We start from the raw sequence: 16849 nt of genomic DNA, 5'->3' as shown, positions 1-16849 counted from the left end.
GCAAAAAAGTGAGACTGTCTCAAAAAAACAATTATTTTTTTAAAAAGAAAGAAAATGAAAATTCTGCCATAATGGTACTCCCTCAGAGATTACCTCAATCACAATTTGATATATTTTTTTGAGGGACTTTTTGTGTCTTTTATACTAAAATATTTAAAGTGTTCTTTCCATGAACAATAAACAGTGTACCTCATTCCCTGTTACTACATAGCAAAATATATTTAAATACATGGCTGTATCTTAATTTATTAACTCTTATTCTATTTTTGAATGTTTACCAATACATTGTTTCCCGTTTCTTGGTATACAAACAAGTTCGTGATAGACATATTCTTACCTAAGTCTTGGCACTCACCTTTAATGACTTCATTAAAGTGAACTTGGTAGTGGGATTACCAACTTCACATCTACAAGTTAGAACACAGAAATTTTAATGGTTTTTGATAGCAAAGCCTAATTGCCCTGCAGAAAGGTGATACCAGTTACTACCTTTATTCTAGTTCCTCAGAATCCTTCCCAATGAGGGGCTATGATTGGGCAGCTCAGGGGAGTGGAAATCATTAGCTCATTTGAGGGTCAAAAAATGCCATCTCATTATTTCATTTTGCGTTTTATGATGTGAAGAGCCTGAATAAAGACTGAGGACTTTCTCTTTTCTTGATCAGCCAGCAGGTGTCATACTTGGTCGGGATGATGTTCTGTCCTCATAGACTTTTGCTGCCTTCTTTATCTTCCTGTTGACACCTAAATGTTGGCCCTTTAATGCGCATAGTACTTATCTTGCGGATACAGGCTACCACCCTTAGCGTGCCTAATGGATACTTGGGGGCCAGGCTGATTGGTCTTTTCCCATGAGAACTAGCAAACAGGAGAAACACTGGTGGCACGAGGATTTGAATGATTGATGGATCCCGGGGACTAGCACTAGCACCGCTTCTTTGCAGCTTCATGTAACTCTAAAGCCACTTAGTGATTCACCAGAATCTCAGGCAGAACATTTCTTATTCAGAGTGATTTGTTTCTTTTCCTGCCTGTTCCTGCCAGTCTCCTTTCTGAGCTCAGGCCAGCATTTGCCTGGCTTTGTTTTTTTTTTTTTTGTAGAGACAGAGTTGCACTTTATGGCCCTTGGTAGAGTGCCATGGCATCATATAGCTCACAGCAACTCCAACTCCTGGGCTTAAGTGATTCTCTTGCCTCAGCCTCCTGAGTAGCTGGGACTACAGGCGCCCGCCACAACACCCAGCTATTTTTTGGTTGCATTTCAGCCAGGGCTGGGTTTGAACCCGCCACCATCGGTATATGGGGCCGGCGTCTTACCGACTGAGCCACAGGTGCTGCCCAAAAGGAAGATTTTTTTATTCCCTAGTTTCACTGAATTTTCTATGAATTTGCAAAGACTTTTATCTAGGATTATCACAGTAAAACTGAACAGTGTCACGAAGACATTATCAGCTTCCTTCCATCTTTTCTCAGGTAGCACCTGCACTAACAAGAACTGAGTATAATTTTTTCTTTCTGCTTTGCTGGTGTAATTCAGAAGTAGATGTCAATTGTATATTCAAGAATAGATCATCTCAGGCATAAAAAGGAATGAAGTACAGACACAGAATACCACATGGATAAATCTTAAAATCATTGCACTAAGAAGTCAAGCACAACAAGCCACATATTGTATGATTCCATGTATATGATATGTCTAAAATAGAGAAATGTATAGAGACAGAACATAAATTTTTTTTTTTTTAATGAGACAATCTTTGTCGCCCTCAGTAGAGTGCTGTGGCATCATAGCTCATAGCAACCTCAAATTCTTGGGCTTAAGCAATTCTCTTCCCTCAGCCTCCCAAGTAGCTGGGAGTAGAGGTGACTGCCACAACACCAGGCTATTTTTAGCTATGGAATCTTGCTCTTACTTAGGCTGGTCTCGAGCCTGTGAGTTCAGGCAATCCACCTGCCTTGGCTTTCCAAAGTGCTAGGATTACAGACATGAGCTACTGCACCCAGGCATGCCTGGCTATTTTTTAGAGACTGGGTCTCTTCACTTGTTCAGGCTAGTCTCGAACCTGTGACCTCAGGTAGTCCACCCACCTTGGCCTCCCATAGTGCTAGAATTACAGGCGTGAGCCACTGTACCTGGCTTTGCAGAATGTAAATTAAAGGCAGCCAGGGCCGTCAGGGAGAGGGAATGGGAGAGTGACTACTGAATAGCTATCCGGGTGATGGAAATGTCCTGGAACTGGGTTGTGGTGACAGTTTCACAACATTGTGAATATGCTGAAAATCACTGAAGTGTATACTTTATAACAGTTAAAATGGTAAATTGTATGTTGTTAATGTTATCTCAAAATTTAGTGAAGGATAGAGCTGTCAGATACTTCCATGGCACGATCAGGAAGCAGTCTCCAGAATACTCTCTAGGACAGTCAGATTGCCTATTTGATTCCTTTTGGCTCCTGACTCTGAATTATTTTCTCAGTTCCTATTGCAGTAATTACTAACAAGAGAAGAGTTCTACCTTTCTATTTTATATTTTACCCTCTGCCTTCTAAATCCCTTGGGGTACAATTACTGGATTAGTTCATGCCCTTGGGTTCTTCCATTGTCCCCAAATATCTGATGCCAAAGGCCTGGTGACTCTGAGCCTCTGGCCTACTTCTGGACTATGCCTACTTCACAGACCCTGAGATTTTTTTGGGTTTTGTTGTTTTTCTGGAGTTTGTTTGTTTTTGAGACAGAATCTTGCTCTGTCATCCTGGCGTGATCTTAGCTCACTGCAGCCTCAAACTGTTAGACTCAAGAAATACTCCTGCTTCAGTCTCCCGAGTAGCTGGGACTACAAGGATATGCCACCACAGCTGGCTAATTTTTCTATCTTTTTTTGTAGAGACAGGATCTCAATCTTGCTTAGGCTGGTCTCAAATTCCCAAACTCCAGCAACTCTCCCACCTAGGCCTCCCAGAGTATTAGGATTTATAGGTGTGGGCCACTGATTCTGGCCCACAAACCCTGTTTGAAATTGTCCCTGGATTATGTTTGGCCCTTGGATACAGGGAAGTGGAGTACAAGATTTGCCAATTTCCTGACTTCTCTGGCGAGCTGTCTGTATTTTGTATTAACTAATGGGGTCCTGACGATTTTTTTCCTCCAGGACAATTGGTCAGAGTGCTTCTGCATATATTGAACCAGGAAATAAACAGGCTGATTTATAATTCATCAGGGAATTGATTGTGTTCAGGAAGTACAGAGAAGTTTTTAATCAAAGAATAATTCCATGAGATCAGCTGATAAACTGATATTACTATATTTTGCCATGTATAATGCATTCCCATGGGTAATGCACACCCACAATGTTGGCCCATATTTTCAGAAAAATAGCTGTGGAGAAAGTGGCTGACTCTTGGCTGGGAGAGACACATCTGGGGAGGATTAACAGTCCCCTAGTAAACATCTACATCGCACCACCCTCCCTCAGCTTTCTGCTCTGTGAAGGCTGCCCTTTCCTCTCTCCGAGGAGCCCTTCCCTCTCTACAGTGTTGGGCCAAGATGGTCATAGGCATGTCAGGAGGGCTGGAGTTTCTGAGGCTGCTTGGCCCGTGACCAGCCAGGAGGGTCCCTGGGGCCTGACGGATCTTCTAGTCCCCAATGCATAATCGCAGCCTACCTCACCAACCCTGCCACCACCACTGATTTCGGCATTCAGGCTGGCTCCTATGAGGTGTTCTGGATTCTCCTGGACTCAAACCTCAGGCATCTGCAGCGGCCCCAAGGACTGAGATAACAGAATGCTTGATCCTAAGAGTTTGAGGTTGCTGTGAGCTGTGATGCCATGACTCTCAACCCCAGAGCAACTGAGTGAGACTGTCTCAAATATATATTAGAAATAAACTCACAAAATGGGACAATAGGAGGTAGTATTTGCAAAATGTGTGATACAGGCTAGATATCCTTATTATGTAAAAACAGAATAATTTTTTTTTTTTTCGTAGAGAGAGTCTCACTTTATGGCCCTCGGTAGAGTGCCGTGGCCTCACACAGCTCACAGCAACCTCCAACTCCTGGGCTTAGGCGATTCTCCTGCCCCAGCCTCCCGAGTAGCTGGGACTACAGGCGCCCGCCACAACGCCCAGCTATTTTTTGGTTGCAGTTTGGCCAGGGCCGGGTTTGAACCCTCCACCCTCGGCATCTCGGGCTGGCGCCCTACCGACTGAGCCACAGGCGCCACCCAGAATAATTTTTTTTTTTTTTACTTTGGATCCTTTACACCGAAAAAAGAGAAAAATTTTAATAACCAAATAAAACAATAGGCAACAGGATGAACAAGCATGAACAGAAAGAATACATGAAGAAATGTTTCACCTTATCCACAATAAGATATGTGCAAATAAACACCAAGATAAAAATCTCATTTTAACTCATCAGACTGGCAAACCTCAAAAAGGTTTGCACTGTGCTGTTGGTTAGAAAAGAGAGATACAGAGATGAAACAGTAGATGCCTAGACATTAATGGTGTGAGCATAAACTGACATAACCTCTCTGGGGGGCAGTAGCGATCATTTCACTTTGGACTCCCCAAGTGCTCGGATTATGGGTGTGAGCCACCTCACCCAGCCTGGGGGTTAAGATTTCAAATATATCCTTTTCACTTTAGGGATTTATCCCAAATATACACCTGTATAGGTGTACAAAGAAACACACACACTATAGAATTGTTTGTAATAGCAAAAGATTGGTAGCAATCTATATGTCCACTAAAAAGGACCATTTAGACAAAAGGTTGGGTGTGGTGACTGACACCTATAATCCTAGCACTTTGAAAAGTAAGTCAAGATGATGACTTGAGGCCAGGAGTTCAAAACCAGCCTGAACAAGAGTGAGACCCCCATCCCTACAAAGAATTTAAAAACTGGGCGGCGCCTGTGGCTCAGTCGGTAGGGCGCCGGCCCCATATACTGAGGGTGTCGGGTTCAAGCCTGGCCCTGGCCAAACTGCAACCAAAAAAATGGCTGGGCGTTGTGGCGGGTGCCTGTGGTCCCGGCTACTCGGGAGGCTGAGGCAGGAGAATCAGTTAAGCCCAGGAGTTGGAGGTTGCTGTGAGCTGTGTGAGGCCACGGCACTCCACCAAGGGCCATAAAGTGAGACTCTGTCTCTACAAAAAAAAAAAGAAAAAAAAGAATTAAAAAACTAAGAAAATTATCTGGGTATGGTGCTATAGTCCTAGCTACTCAGGAAGCTGATACAGGAAAATTGGTTGAGCTTAGGAGTTTGAGGTTGCATAGAGCTGCTGCACTTCAGCCTGGGTAACAGAGCAAGACCCTGTCTCAAAAAAAGAGAGAAAAAGGGTATCATATCCATGCAAGACAGCAGCCATACTGTCTTGTAGCTGTACAGAGAACAAGGCAGCTAAAAATAAAAATAAAAAAAGAACAAGGCAGGTTCAAAAATACTGCACGGATGAGGCAAATCTCTAACATGGCTTTTTAAGTGAAAAAAAAAGATACTGAATAATTTATAATGTATCAAATTTGTTTCTTAAAAGGGAGGACCTTGTCACATGGGTGTGTTCACTTTGTGAAAATTCATCAAGCTGAACATTTATGATTTGTGTATTTTTCTCTGTGTAGATGTGTGTGTGTTTGTGTATATATAAACATTAATCCCTCCAAATTGAGGAGACAATAGATACATATATATTTATATATAAAAAAATGTTTTTAGAAGGAAATACAGGAGCTTATTGTCTGCCAATGGGAGGGACGCTGGGGAATAGAGATAGGACAGAGGTTTTTCAGTACTCTGTTTTTACAAATATTATCTAATGAAGAAGCCAAGGAATTTTTAATGGCATAGGAAATATTTATATTAAATGACAGCAGTAGGATACAGATTTATGTGGTAGGATTCTAGCTATACATATCTGTAAAGATGTGTTTAAAAAAATAACGGTGGCTTGGTGCCTGTGGCTCAAGTGTCTGAGGTGCCAAGCACATACACCTGAGCTGGCAGGTTTGAATCCAGCCCGGGCCCACCAAACAACAATGACGGCTGCAACCAAAAAATAGCCGGGCGTTGTGGCAGGTGCCTGTAGTCCCAGCTACTTGGGACGTGGAGGCAGGGGAATCGCTTGAGCCCAGGAGTTGGAGGTTGCTGTGAGCTGTGATGCCACGGCACTCTATCCAGGGTGACAGCTTGAGGCTCTGTCTCAAAAAATAAAATAAAATAAATTAAAAAAATAATGGGAGGAAATACAAAGTTAAATGTCAGGAAAAAGGGTAGATTTTTTTTTTTCTCCCAGGAGATGAGTCTGTTAATTTTCTTTCTTTTTTTTTTTTTTTTTGGAGACAGAGTCTCACTATGTCACCCTGGGTAGAGTGCTGTGGCATCACAGCTCACAGCAACCTCAGGCTCTTGGGCTCAAGCGATTCTCTTGTCTTAGTCTCCCAAGTAGCTGGGATTACAGGCGCCCGCCACAATGCCCCGCTATTTTGTTGTTGTAATTGCCATTGTTGTTCGGTAGGCCCGGGCTGGATTTGAACCTGCTAGCTCCAGTGTATGTGGCTGGCGCCCTACCTCAATCTGTTAATTTTTTCCTTTCTCTTTTCTCTATTTTCCAAATTTTCTGTAATGAGTTTGCAGTATTTTCTGATAGACGAAAATATGACTAACCCTTCATTAAATGGTGCTATTTATAGTTATATAGACTTACTCTGTCTCTAACCTATTTCTCACACTTTTCCCAACAAAAAGTAGATGATTCCACAGATATTATTATTCTGTTACTGATCAGTATATAATTATAAGAGGTTTTATGCATATAAGATGTGGCCAAGGTTGTATCATTCCAACAGGGGCACATATCATTATGCTGAAGAAGGAATCCTACCCCATCTGCTGTGGTGCCTTTTCTTTGCTGTTGGTCATAGCTGCAGTGTAGTCTTGTTTCCTGTAGTAAGGTGTCTTGATAGGTCATGATCCTCTTTCTATTTTTTTTCCCAAAGAATAACTGCACAAAGACTTGCCCACCTGAATAAGTGCTTGATGAATTTTAAGCTAGGAAATTTCAGCTATCAGAAAAACCCTCTGAAATTGGGAGAGCTTCAAGGAAATCACTTCACTGTTGTTCTCAGGTAAAGTACTACAGATAGGAATGCAGACCAGGAAGGGTCTGGCTCACCTTGAGTCTGTTTGTGACAGTTGCTAACAGGTCCAGGTTAGCTGGTACTGACAGGAATGGCAGCAAGGGGTGACAGAGGAAGGCCTGGCTCCTGGAGGTTTGTACTGACACCACATCCCTCTAAAAATGTAGCACAACCTTTGGGAAGACACAGTCTCCTTCAAATATTATATTAAAAGGCAAAGCCTATTATTCCATTTAGATGAGGTATGTAAAATAGGCAAACTCATGGACACACAAAGTAGAATAGAGGTTTCTGGGGAAAGGGACAGGAAGGGGAATGGACATTTATTGTTTGATGGGTATGGAATTTCTGTTTAGGAAGTAAAAAAAATTTTAGGAAGTAGATAGTGGCAAAGGTTGCACAACATTATAAAATTATCAATCGATTGAGACAGGATATCATAGCTCATTGTAACCTTAAACTCTTGGGCTCAAGTGTTCCTCCTACCTTAGCCTCCTCAGTAGCTGGAACTACAGGTGTGTGCTACCATGCTCAGCCTACGAATGTATTTAATGCCACTGAATTATACACTTAAAAATAGCTAAAAATGCTAAATTTAATGTTACATATATTTTACCACATTTTTTTTTTTTTTTCAATAAAACAAAGTGCTCTCAAGAGATAAAGAAAAAGCTGGGAGGGAGAGACATGCAAGTTAAGCCATAGTCATTTATGATACCTATCCCTGTATGTGTTTGAATCTAATTTTTTTTATATATTTCCCTGCAGAAATATAACAGGAACTGATGACCAAGTACAACAAGCTATGAACTCTCTGAAAGAGATTGGATTTATTAATTACTATGGAATGCAAAGATTTGGAACTACAGCTGTCCCTACATATCAAGTTGGAAGGTTTTGTATTTACTTTCTTTTTTTTTTTTTTGAGACAGAATCTCAAGCTATCGCCCTGGGTAGAGTGCAGTGGGGGTCATAGTTCATAGCAACCTCCAACTCTTGGGCTCAAGTGATCCTCTTGCCTCAATTTTTCTATTTTTAGTAGAGACTGGGTCTCGCTTTTGTTCAGGCTGGTCTTGAACTCCTGAGCTCAAGCAGTCCACCTGCCTCAGCCTCCCATAGTGCTAGGATTACAGGCATGAGCCACCATGCCCAGCCTATATTTAATTTCTTAACTTTAAGAACTCTCTCACAAAAAGGAAGCAGTTTTTTGCAAGTAGTGGCTTTTGGGGGGCTTTAATGGGGTTATTTGAGACAGTCTCAAGCCGTTGCCCTGGGTAGAATGCCGTGGCGTCAGAGCTCACAGCAACCTCCAACTCTTGGGCTCAAGCGATGTTCTTGCCTCAGTTTTTCTATTTTAGTAGGGATGGGGTCTTGCTTTTGCTCAAGCTAGTCTCAAACTCGTGAGCTCAAGCCATTCACCTACCTCGACCTCCCAGAGTGCTAAGATTAGAGGCGTGAGCCATCTCGCCTGGTGGTGGGTAGTGTTTTTAAAGACTTCTATGTTCCCTCATGTTTAGGGCAAATGAACCACTTTGTCTTATTTTAAGATGATGCATGTATAAGGAAAAAATAAATCAGAGTTCACAAGGATATGACCTGAAAAGTAAGTTTTTTCCCACCTTTGATAGCCCCAGTGGTTCTATTTTTTTTAAACAGGTCAGTCATGGCACAGTAAGTGACCCAAAAGTAGTTCCATAATTGAAACTGAGAGTAGCAAAACAAAGATGATACATTTTATGATCTCTGTTAACAAGTTCATTAAACTTCTTAACAAGGATCTGCCCTTCCAATAACTATAAAGACTCAAAAGAAAACATGACTAATATTAGATGTCATGATAACAAAGATTTGCTGACGGTTTCTTGGATATAACACCAAAAGCACAGGCAGTGAACAAAAGAAAAATAGATAAGTTGGACATTATGAAAATTTAAAAGTTTGTGCAACAAGGATACTATCAACAGAATAAAAAGAAACACACAGAATGGGAGAAAATACTGCAAATCATGTATTGACGAGAACTTATATCTCAAATATATAAAGAACTACAACAACCAAGAAAACCAATTCAAAGACAGGCAAAGGACTTGAAAAGACATTTCTCCAGAGGTGTACAAAGTAGTGCTAAATGCAAATAAAAACCCCAGTGATATTCGGGTGATGGGTACAATAAAAACCCAGACATCACCTCTATACAATTCATCCAGGCAACCAAAAACCACTCATACCCATAAATCTATCAAAAAAAAATTTTTTTTTTTATTGTTGGGGATTCATTGAGGGTACAATAAGCCAGGTTACACTGATTGCAATTGTTAGGTAAAGTCCCTCTTGCAGTCATGTCTTGCCCCCATTAAGTGTGACACACACCAAGGCCCCACCCCCCTCCCTCCGAATCTATCAAAATTTTTTAAAACCCACCATGAGATATCATTTTGTACTCATAAGGGTGGCTATTATCAAAATAATAGTGTTGGTAAAAATGTGGAAAAATCGGAACCTTGTGCTTGGCTCATGGAAATGTAAAATGAAGCAGCCATGGTAGAAAACAATATGATTCTTTAAAAAAATATACATAGATTGGGCGGTGCCTGTGGCTCAAAGGGGTAGGGCGCTGGCCCCATATTCCAGAAGTGGCTGGTTCAAACCCAGCCCCAGCCAAAAACCTCCAAAAAAATTATACATAGATTATGTTATGATCCAGTAATTCCACTTGCGTGCATATACCCAAAAGAAATGAAAATAGAAATTCAAATAGATATGTATACACCCATGTTCATAATAGCATTATTCACAACCCAAGTGTCCATCAGAACAGTATGTGGTCCCTACTAAACAATAGAAATATTAGCCTTTAAATGGAAGAAATTTTTGACACATGCTATAAGATTGTTAAGCCTTAAAAACTTCGTGCTAGGGCGGCGCCTGTGGCTCAAGGAGTAGGGCACCAGTCCCATATGCCGGAGGTGGCGGGTTCAAACCCAGCCCCGGCCAAAAAAAAAAAACTTCGTGCTAACTGACAAAGCAACAAAAAAATACTGTATGATTTTCTTTTTTCTTCTCTTCCTCCCTCCTCCCCCCCCACCCCCAAAATGCTGTGGCATTAGCCTAACTCACAGCAACTTTCAAACTCCCGGGGACAAGCAGTCTCCTGCCTCAGCCTCCCAAGTAGCTGGGACTAGAGGTGCCCACCACAATGTCAGGCTGATTTTTTTTCCTATTTTTAGTAGAGACGGAGGTCTCCTTCTTACACAGGCTGGTCTGGAACTCCTGAGCTCAAGCAGTCCACCCTAGGATTACAGGCGTGAGCTACTGTGCTGGCCAGGATGTCTGTATTCTTTTGTTAGGGAAGGCCTTTCTAAGCATACTCCCAAGACCAGAATCTTAAAGGAAAACTTTTTAGATATAATACACAAAATATAACTCCTACATGGTGATTATAAAATAAAAGCTAAAGGAAAAATTGCATACACTTAATAGATGTAACACAAAAGTCACAAATACACTCCTAAGCAGGGGTGTTCAACCTGTGGCCTACAAGCTGCATGCTAATTTTGTGAAACTTTTTTTGCTCATATGTGGTGTCAGACATCCACATCATGAAAAGTATGCAGAAACCTGTTTTTGCTAATCAGCTTTTGTTAGTGTTTGCATATTTAACTTGTGCCCCAACACAACTCTCTTCTTTCACTATGCTGCAAAGAATAAAAAAGGTTGAACGCGCCTTCTTTATTTTTTTATTTTTTATTTTTTGAGACAGTCTCAAGCTGTCACCCTGGGTAGAGTGTTGTGGCATCACAGCTCACAGCAACCTCAAACTCTTGGGCTAAAGCCGTTCTCTTGCCTTAGCCTCCCAAGTAGCTGGAACTACAGGCATCTGCTACAATGCCTAGCTATTTTTTTTTTCTTTCTTTTTTTTGCAGTTTTTGCTCCGGGCTGGGTTTGAACCCGCCACATCTGGCATGTGGGGCCTGCGCCCTACCCCTTTGGGCCACAGGCGCCACCTCTGGCTATTTTGTTTTTTTTTACAGTTGTCGTTGTTCTTTTAGCTGGCCCAGGTTGGGTTCCAACCTGCCAGCCCTAATGTATGTGGCCGACACCCTACCACCTAAGCTATGGGGCGCCCTTGACACCGTTCTTTAAAGTGTTAACAGTTTTAATTTCTTGGAGGTTGAATCACAGGTAACCTTTCTTATATGTACTGTTTAATTTTTAACCATGTAACTTTACAATCATCAAAAATAAAGATTTTCCCTTTTGGCAAGAATAATAAGGCTAAATCAGATGTATTCTCCTAGGTGGGCAAGAAGTATTTAATGTAGAGAAATTTCAAACAAGTTTTGGTGTATAAAGGCTTTACTCTGATTTACATAAATAATACCATGTATAACAAATTAAAACATGACTAAGTAGTATTTATACTGTTAGAGTCATTCAGAACTGAAGTTGATACTAAATCTTATGAGTAAGCATTGTATTTAATTTTATTTTTGAAGTTTTTATTTACATTTGAAATTTGTATAGGTTTTCTGCTTACTTTTAAGTTTAACAATAAAGAGCTAATATGGTTTATTGACTCTTCAAAGATTTGTGCATTTAAAGTTTACCTTAATGCAAAATTAAACAAAATAAATACTATTTAATTTTAGGGCTATACTGCAAAATTCCTGGACAGAAGTCATGGATTTAATACTGAAACCCCGTTCTGGAGGTGAGAATAAAATTCGTCTTAAGAAAATAAGTTAGAGGGCGGCGCCTGTGGCTCAGTCAGTAAGGCGCCGGGCCCCATATGCCAAGGGTGGCGGGTTCAAACCCAGCCCCGGCCAAACTGCAACCAAAAAATAGCCGGGCGTTGTGGCGGGCGCCTGTAGTCCCAGCTACTCGGGAGGCTGAGGCAAGAGAATCGCTTAAGCCCAGGAGTTGGAGGTTGCTGTGAGCTGTGTGAGGCTACAGCACTCTACCGAGGGCCATAAAGTGAGACTCTGTCTCTACAAAAAATAAAATAAAATAAAAAAAGAAAGAAAATAAGTTAGAGAGGGCCACACCTGTAGCTCAGTGGGTAGGGTGCCGGCCCCATATACCGAGGGTGGTGGGTTTAAACCTGGCCCCGGCTAAACTGTAACAAAAAATAGCTGGGCATTGTGGTGAGCACCTGTAGTCCCAGCTACTCAGGAGGCTGAGGCAAGAGAATCACCTAAGCTCAGGAGTTGGAGGTTGCTGTGAGCTGTGACGCCGTGGCACTCTACCCAGGGCGACAGAGTGAAACTCTGTCTCAAAAGAAAGAAAAAGAAAATAAGTAGAATGTTTTGAATGAAGAATATGCGCAAATTTGTTTTTATAACAAAAGTATAGTTATTTCTTTGTAGTTTTCACAAGCTTTATGTATACATTTAAGATTTAATTATATCCTGTTTTTAACTCTTTAGCTTGTCTAACTTAATTTCACATGGTGCACAGGCTCATACCTGTAATGCCAGCTACTTGGGAGGATCTCTAAAACCATATTTTATGAAAAGGGTTTAATTACTACTTTACAAATTGTCAAAATAATTATTTATACTTTGGCTAATTATTCATTTACAAACTAATAAAAGATAAAATTATCTAGTTTCAAGGAAAATAATCCATTCAATTTGACAATAGAATAGTAAAAGAGAAGGAAGGAAGGACTAGGAAGTTTTTGTCTTATGTTGAATTTTCTCTGATAATAAACGGTAAATGGTTTTTATTGTTGGCCCAGGAGTGGCAGCATATTGACAAAGCCCTATAGTTCTGAAACTTATGCATTTCCCATGTTTTTGCTTTTTGGCTATTTTCAGGTGAGCCAAAGCTCTTCATACGCACCTGTGCTACCAATCGCATTTTTCAAATTTCGTGTTCTCCCTGAAGTGTACTTTGACATTACTGAGGTGTGTTTATTGGATAAATTGTTTAATCATAGTTTTTCCTTCCCAGCTGAAAAGGGGTACCTGGTTAAATGCAGAGAAGAATGGGCGAAGACTAAAGACCCAGCTGCTGCCCTCAGAAAACTACCTGTCAAAAGGTGTGTGGAAGGGCAGCTGCTTCGAGGACTTTCAAAATATGGAATGAAGAATATAGTCTCTGCATTTGGCATAGTGAGTGTGATTTGTGAAGTCAGGCAATGACTTAAGGTGTTTTAATGCTTTCTAAATTTTATCCTGAAAAGTTTTACTGAATTTTGAGAGACCAGAAGGTAACTAAGGATCCTTTGGTGATCCCTGAGAGCTGTTTCAACTGAGCGACCCTTATTCGTGTCCTAAATGGTGATGAGTGGGTGGATGTGGGCATTTCTTTTTTTTTTTTTTTGCAGTTTTTGGCCAGGACCGAGTCTAAACCCGCCACCTCTGGCATATGGGGCCAGTGCCCAACTCCTTTGAGCCACAGGCGCCGCCCTTTTTTTTTTTTTTATGTGGACATTTCTTATTAATGTTGAGAGCAAAAGAATAGTGTTAATGTGGAAAATATGATCTCCAGTGGGGAAATTTAATTTAATTCAGTCTCTGGGTAATTGAGAAATTCAGAAGCTACTATATAGTCATTTCTTGATCATTTGCCATCACCAGAACAGTAAACTACCTTTGTATGCAAGGCAATAAGCAGTCTAAACATTTGGATTTTATTGTGTTTATTTATTTATTTATTTATTTTTATTAAATCATAGCTGTTTATTTATTAGCATAGCATATTTATTTATTTTTGAGACGGAGTCTCACTTGGTCACCCTCAGTAGAGTGCTGTGGTGTCTTAGCTCACAGCAACCTCAAACTCTTGGGCTCAAGAGATTCTCTTGCCTCAGCCTCCCAAGTAGCTGGGACTACCGGCGCCCACTACAATGCCTGGCTATTTTTAGAGACGGGGTCTCACTCTATAGCTCAGGCTGGTCTTGAACTCCTGAGCTTAGGCGATCTTCCTGCCTCGGCCTCCTCTATAATTCTGTAGGCGTGAGCCACCACACCTGGCCAACAGTTGCATTTTAGTCTGGTTTCCATCAGGGTAGTTGAAGAGTAGGTACCACGTTGGCAAGTATAGCCTATGCCAGCACTTGGGTATGCATAATCCAGGATACATTAAAATTTAACCCTTAAACTTAAGTCTTAGTTACTTTCCCCCAGATGTACAAAAAAAAAACCAGGATTCTTGCCACATGAAATGAGTTGTCAATTCAATCACTTAGGTTTTCTCTTTCTGTAGAATTTGGAGGGAGAAAGCAGTTCTATAATTAATGTATAAATTCTGTATTTTTGATTTAGGGTATAAAATCCTTACCATTCGCTTTAGTGGCATGCTGGTGCTTATTATAAATACAAAGTGTGAGTTGCTGCAGCTGCTGATGACTCATAACCCCCCCTTAGTTTTAGGACTTCTATCTCTAATATTTAATTCTATGGGCCAGGCGTGGTGGCTCATACCTATAATCCTTAGCACTCTAGGAAATCAAGAGGATCCCTTGAGCTCAGGAGTTTTGACCAGCCTGAGCAAAAGTGAAACCCTGTCTCTACTGAAAAAAAATAGAAAAAAGAAAAAATTAGCTGGGCATTGTGGCAGGCACCTATCATCCCACTACTTGGGAGGCTGAGGCAGAGGATCGCTTGAATCCAGGAGTTTGAGGTTTCTCTGAGCTATGCCATGGCACTCTAGCCTGGAGCAACAGAGCATGACTTTATCTCAAAAAAAAAAAAAATGCTGTGTATTAGTCACTATTTCATTTATTTATTTATTTCCAAATATCAAGGGGGTACAAATGTTTTTGTTGCATGAATAGCTTTTTTTCCTAAATAGAGACAGAGTCTTGCTGTTGCTCAGGATGGTCTTAAACTTCTTGCATCAAGCAATCCTCCTGTCTCAGCCTCCGAGGATAGCTTTTATAATGCTTTAGTGGGGTCTATACATGTACCTATCACGCAAATACTATTTCTTGTACCTGTTAGGTAAGAGCAGGCCCCACCACCTCCGGCTAATTTTTTGTCTTTTTAGTAGAGACAGGGTGTCCCTTTGCTTAGACTGGTCTCACTCCTCCAGTCTCAGCCTCCCAGAGTGCTAGGATTACAGTGTGAGCCACTGTGCCTGGCAGTGTTTTTCCATTCTTGAGGTACTTTACTTAGGCTAATTTGGTCTTTAGTTATATCCAAATTGCGGTAAAGAACGTTAATTCATTTCTTTTTATGGCTGTGTAGTAAGCACTCCGTGGTGTATGTACATACCATGTTTTATTATCAGTAACTATTTCTGTAAGTTATTAGTAAAATAAATGTTTTTTTGTTTTGTTTTGTTTTGAGACAGAGTCTCACCCTATGCCCTGAGTGGAGTGCAGTGGCATCATCTTAGCTCACTGCAACCTCAGACTTGGGCTGTGGGCATCCTGCTACCTCAGCCTCCCGAGTCGCTGGGATAACAGGTGCTTGCCGTGGTGCCTGGCTGGGTTTTCTTTGATGTTGTTGAGTAAGGGTCTCACTCTTGCTCAGACAAGTCTTGCACTCCTGAGCTCAAGCAATGCTCCCACCTCAGCATCCCACACTGCTGGGATTACAGGTGTGAGCCACTGCGCCCAGCAGTAAAATAAGATTTCAAGTATAATTTTCTATACTAGGATAGCTACTAAACAAGCGTGATATCTTGGAAAGTACAGTACTTTCTATATTCAGAATATTTTTTTCATGCTTTTTTGTTTTTTTACTTCAGATACCAAGAAATAATCGCTTGATGTATATTCATAGCTATCAAAGCTATGTGTGGAATAACATGGTGAGCAAGAGGATAGAAGACCATGGACTGAAACCTATTCCTGGGGACCTTGTTCTCAAAGGAGGTAAAAATGTAAATAGTGCTGTTACTCAACCAAACTAGGATTCAGCTATTTCACACAAGTGGCTTTAAAATCCAGCCTGACTACTACTAGTAGTAGTCAGAAAGAGATTACCAGGTGCAGTGGCTCATGCCTTGAATCCTAGCACTCTTGGAGACCAAGGCAGGAGGATCTCTAAACCTCAGAGTTCAAGACCAGCCTAAGCAACAACGAGACCCCATTGAAACTAAAAATAGAAAAATTGACCAGGGTCAACTATACTCTCATCTGCTCTGGAGACTGAGGCAGGAGGATCACTTGAGCCCACGAATTTGAGGTTGCTGTGAGTTAGGCTGACACTATGGCATTCTATACTGGGCAACAGAGTGAGAACCTGTTTCAAAAAAAAAAAAAAGATAAAATAGTTAAGAAAGAAATGTTTAGTCAGGTTGGGATGGAAGACTACATAACCTCAGATTGGCTAGTTTGTATTTGTGTCTTGAATGAAAAAATATACATCTAGCTTAAGTGCCTGACTTGCTCTGGACCTCACTTTTCTCAACTCGAATAGGATTTGGGCTAAATGATGGCTAAAATCCCTTCCTAAACTTTAATCCAGGTCTCACAAATATGTATACTTCTGGAAGTGTTCCAGCCTCTCAGCTTATTGTCAGCCTGTCTTAGAGTTTCTTCAAACTAACAGCAGACTGGAGCTAACTTTACGTGTGATAGAATGGGCGTTTAGAGAATACTGTACCCAAAATGTTCTTAAGATGGTGCTAATAATCCATCTGCCGTGGAGCCCTCACTGTGCCAGGCCTTGGCACTAAGCCCTTTGCATCTTCTAGTTTAAAGCTGACAGTATTACTGTGAAGGTTTTTCAGATGAGTTTTACTCACTTGCCCATAG

General features: G+C 41.0%; 1 protein-coding gene across 1 annotated transcript in view; it reads left to right on the top strand.

Annotated features, from left to right (window-relative positions):
• PUS7 (pseudouridine synthase 7) overlaps positions 1-16849 on the top strand; it is a 60265-nt gene that overhangs the window by 32853 nt on the left and 10563 nt on the right. Inside the window, exons 8-12 of the mRNA XM_053608602.1 lie at positions 6997-7125; positions 7906-8031; positions 11787-11848; positions 13093-13253; positions 15838-15964. Of these exons, the coding sequence (XP_053464577.1) occupies positions 6997-7125; positions 7906-8031; positions 11787-11848; positions 13093-13253; positions 15838-15964 (605 nt within the window). The remainder of the gene's footprint in view (positions 1-6996; positions 7126-7905; positions 8032-11786; positions 11849-13092; positions 13254-15837; positions 15965-16849) is intronic.

Source organism: Nycticebus coucang, chromosome 11, assembly GCF_027406575.1.
Source record: "Nycticebus coucang isolate mNycCou1 chromosome 11, mNycCou1.pri, whole genome shotgun sequence".
NCBI classification, from domain to species: Eukaryota; Metazoa; Chordata; class Mammalia; order Primates; family Lorisidae; genus Nycticebus; species Nycticebus coucang.
Note: the sequence above shows the minus strand (reverse complement) of the source record. Positions and strands in the feature narration are given on the sequence as shown.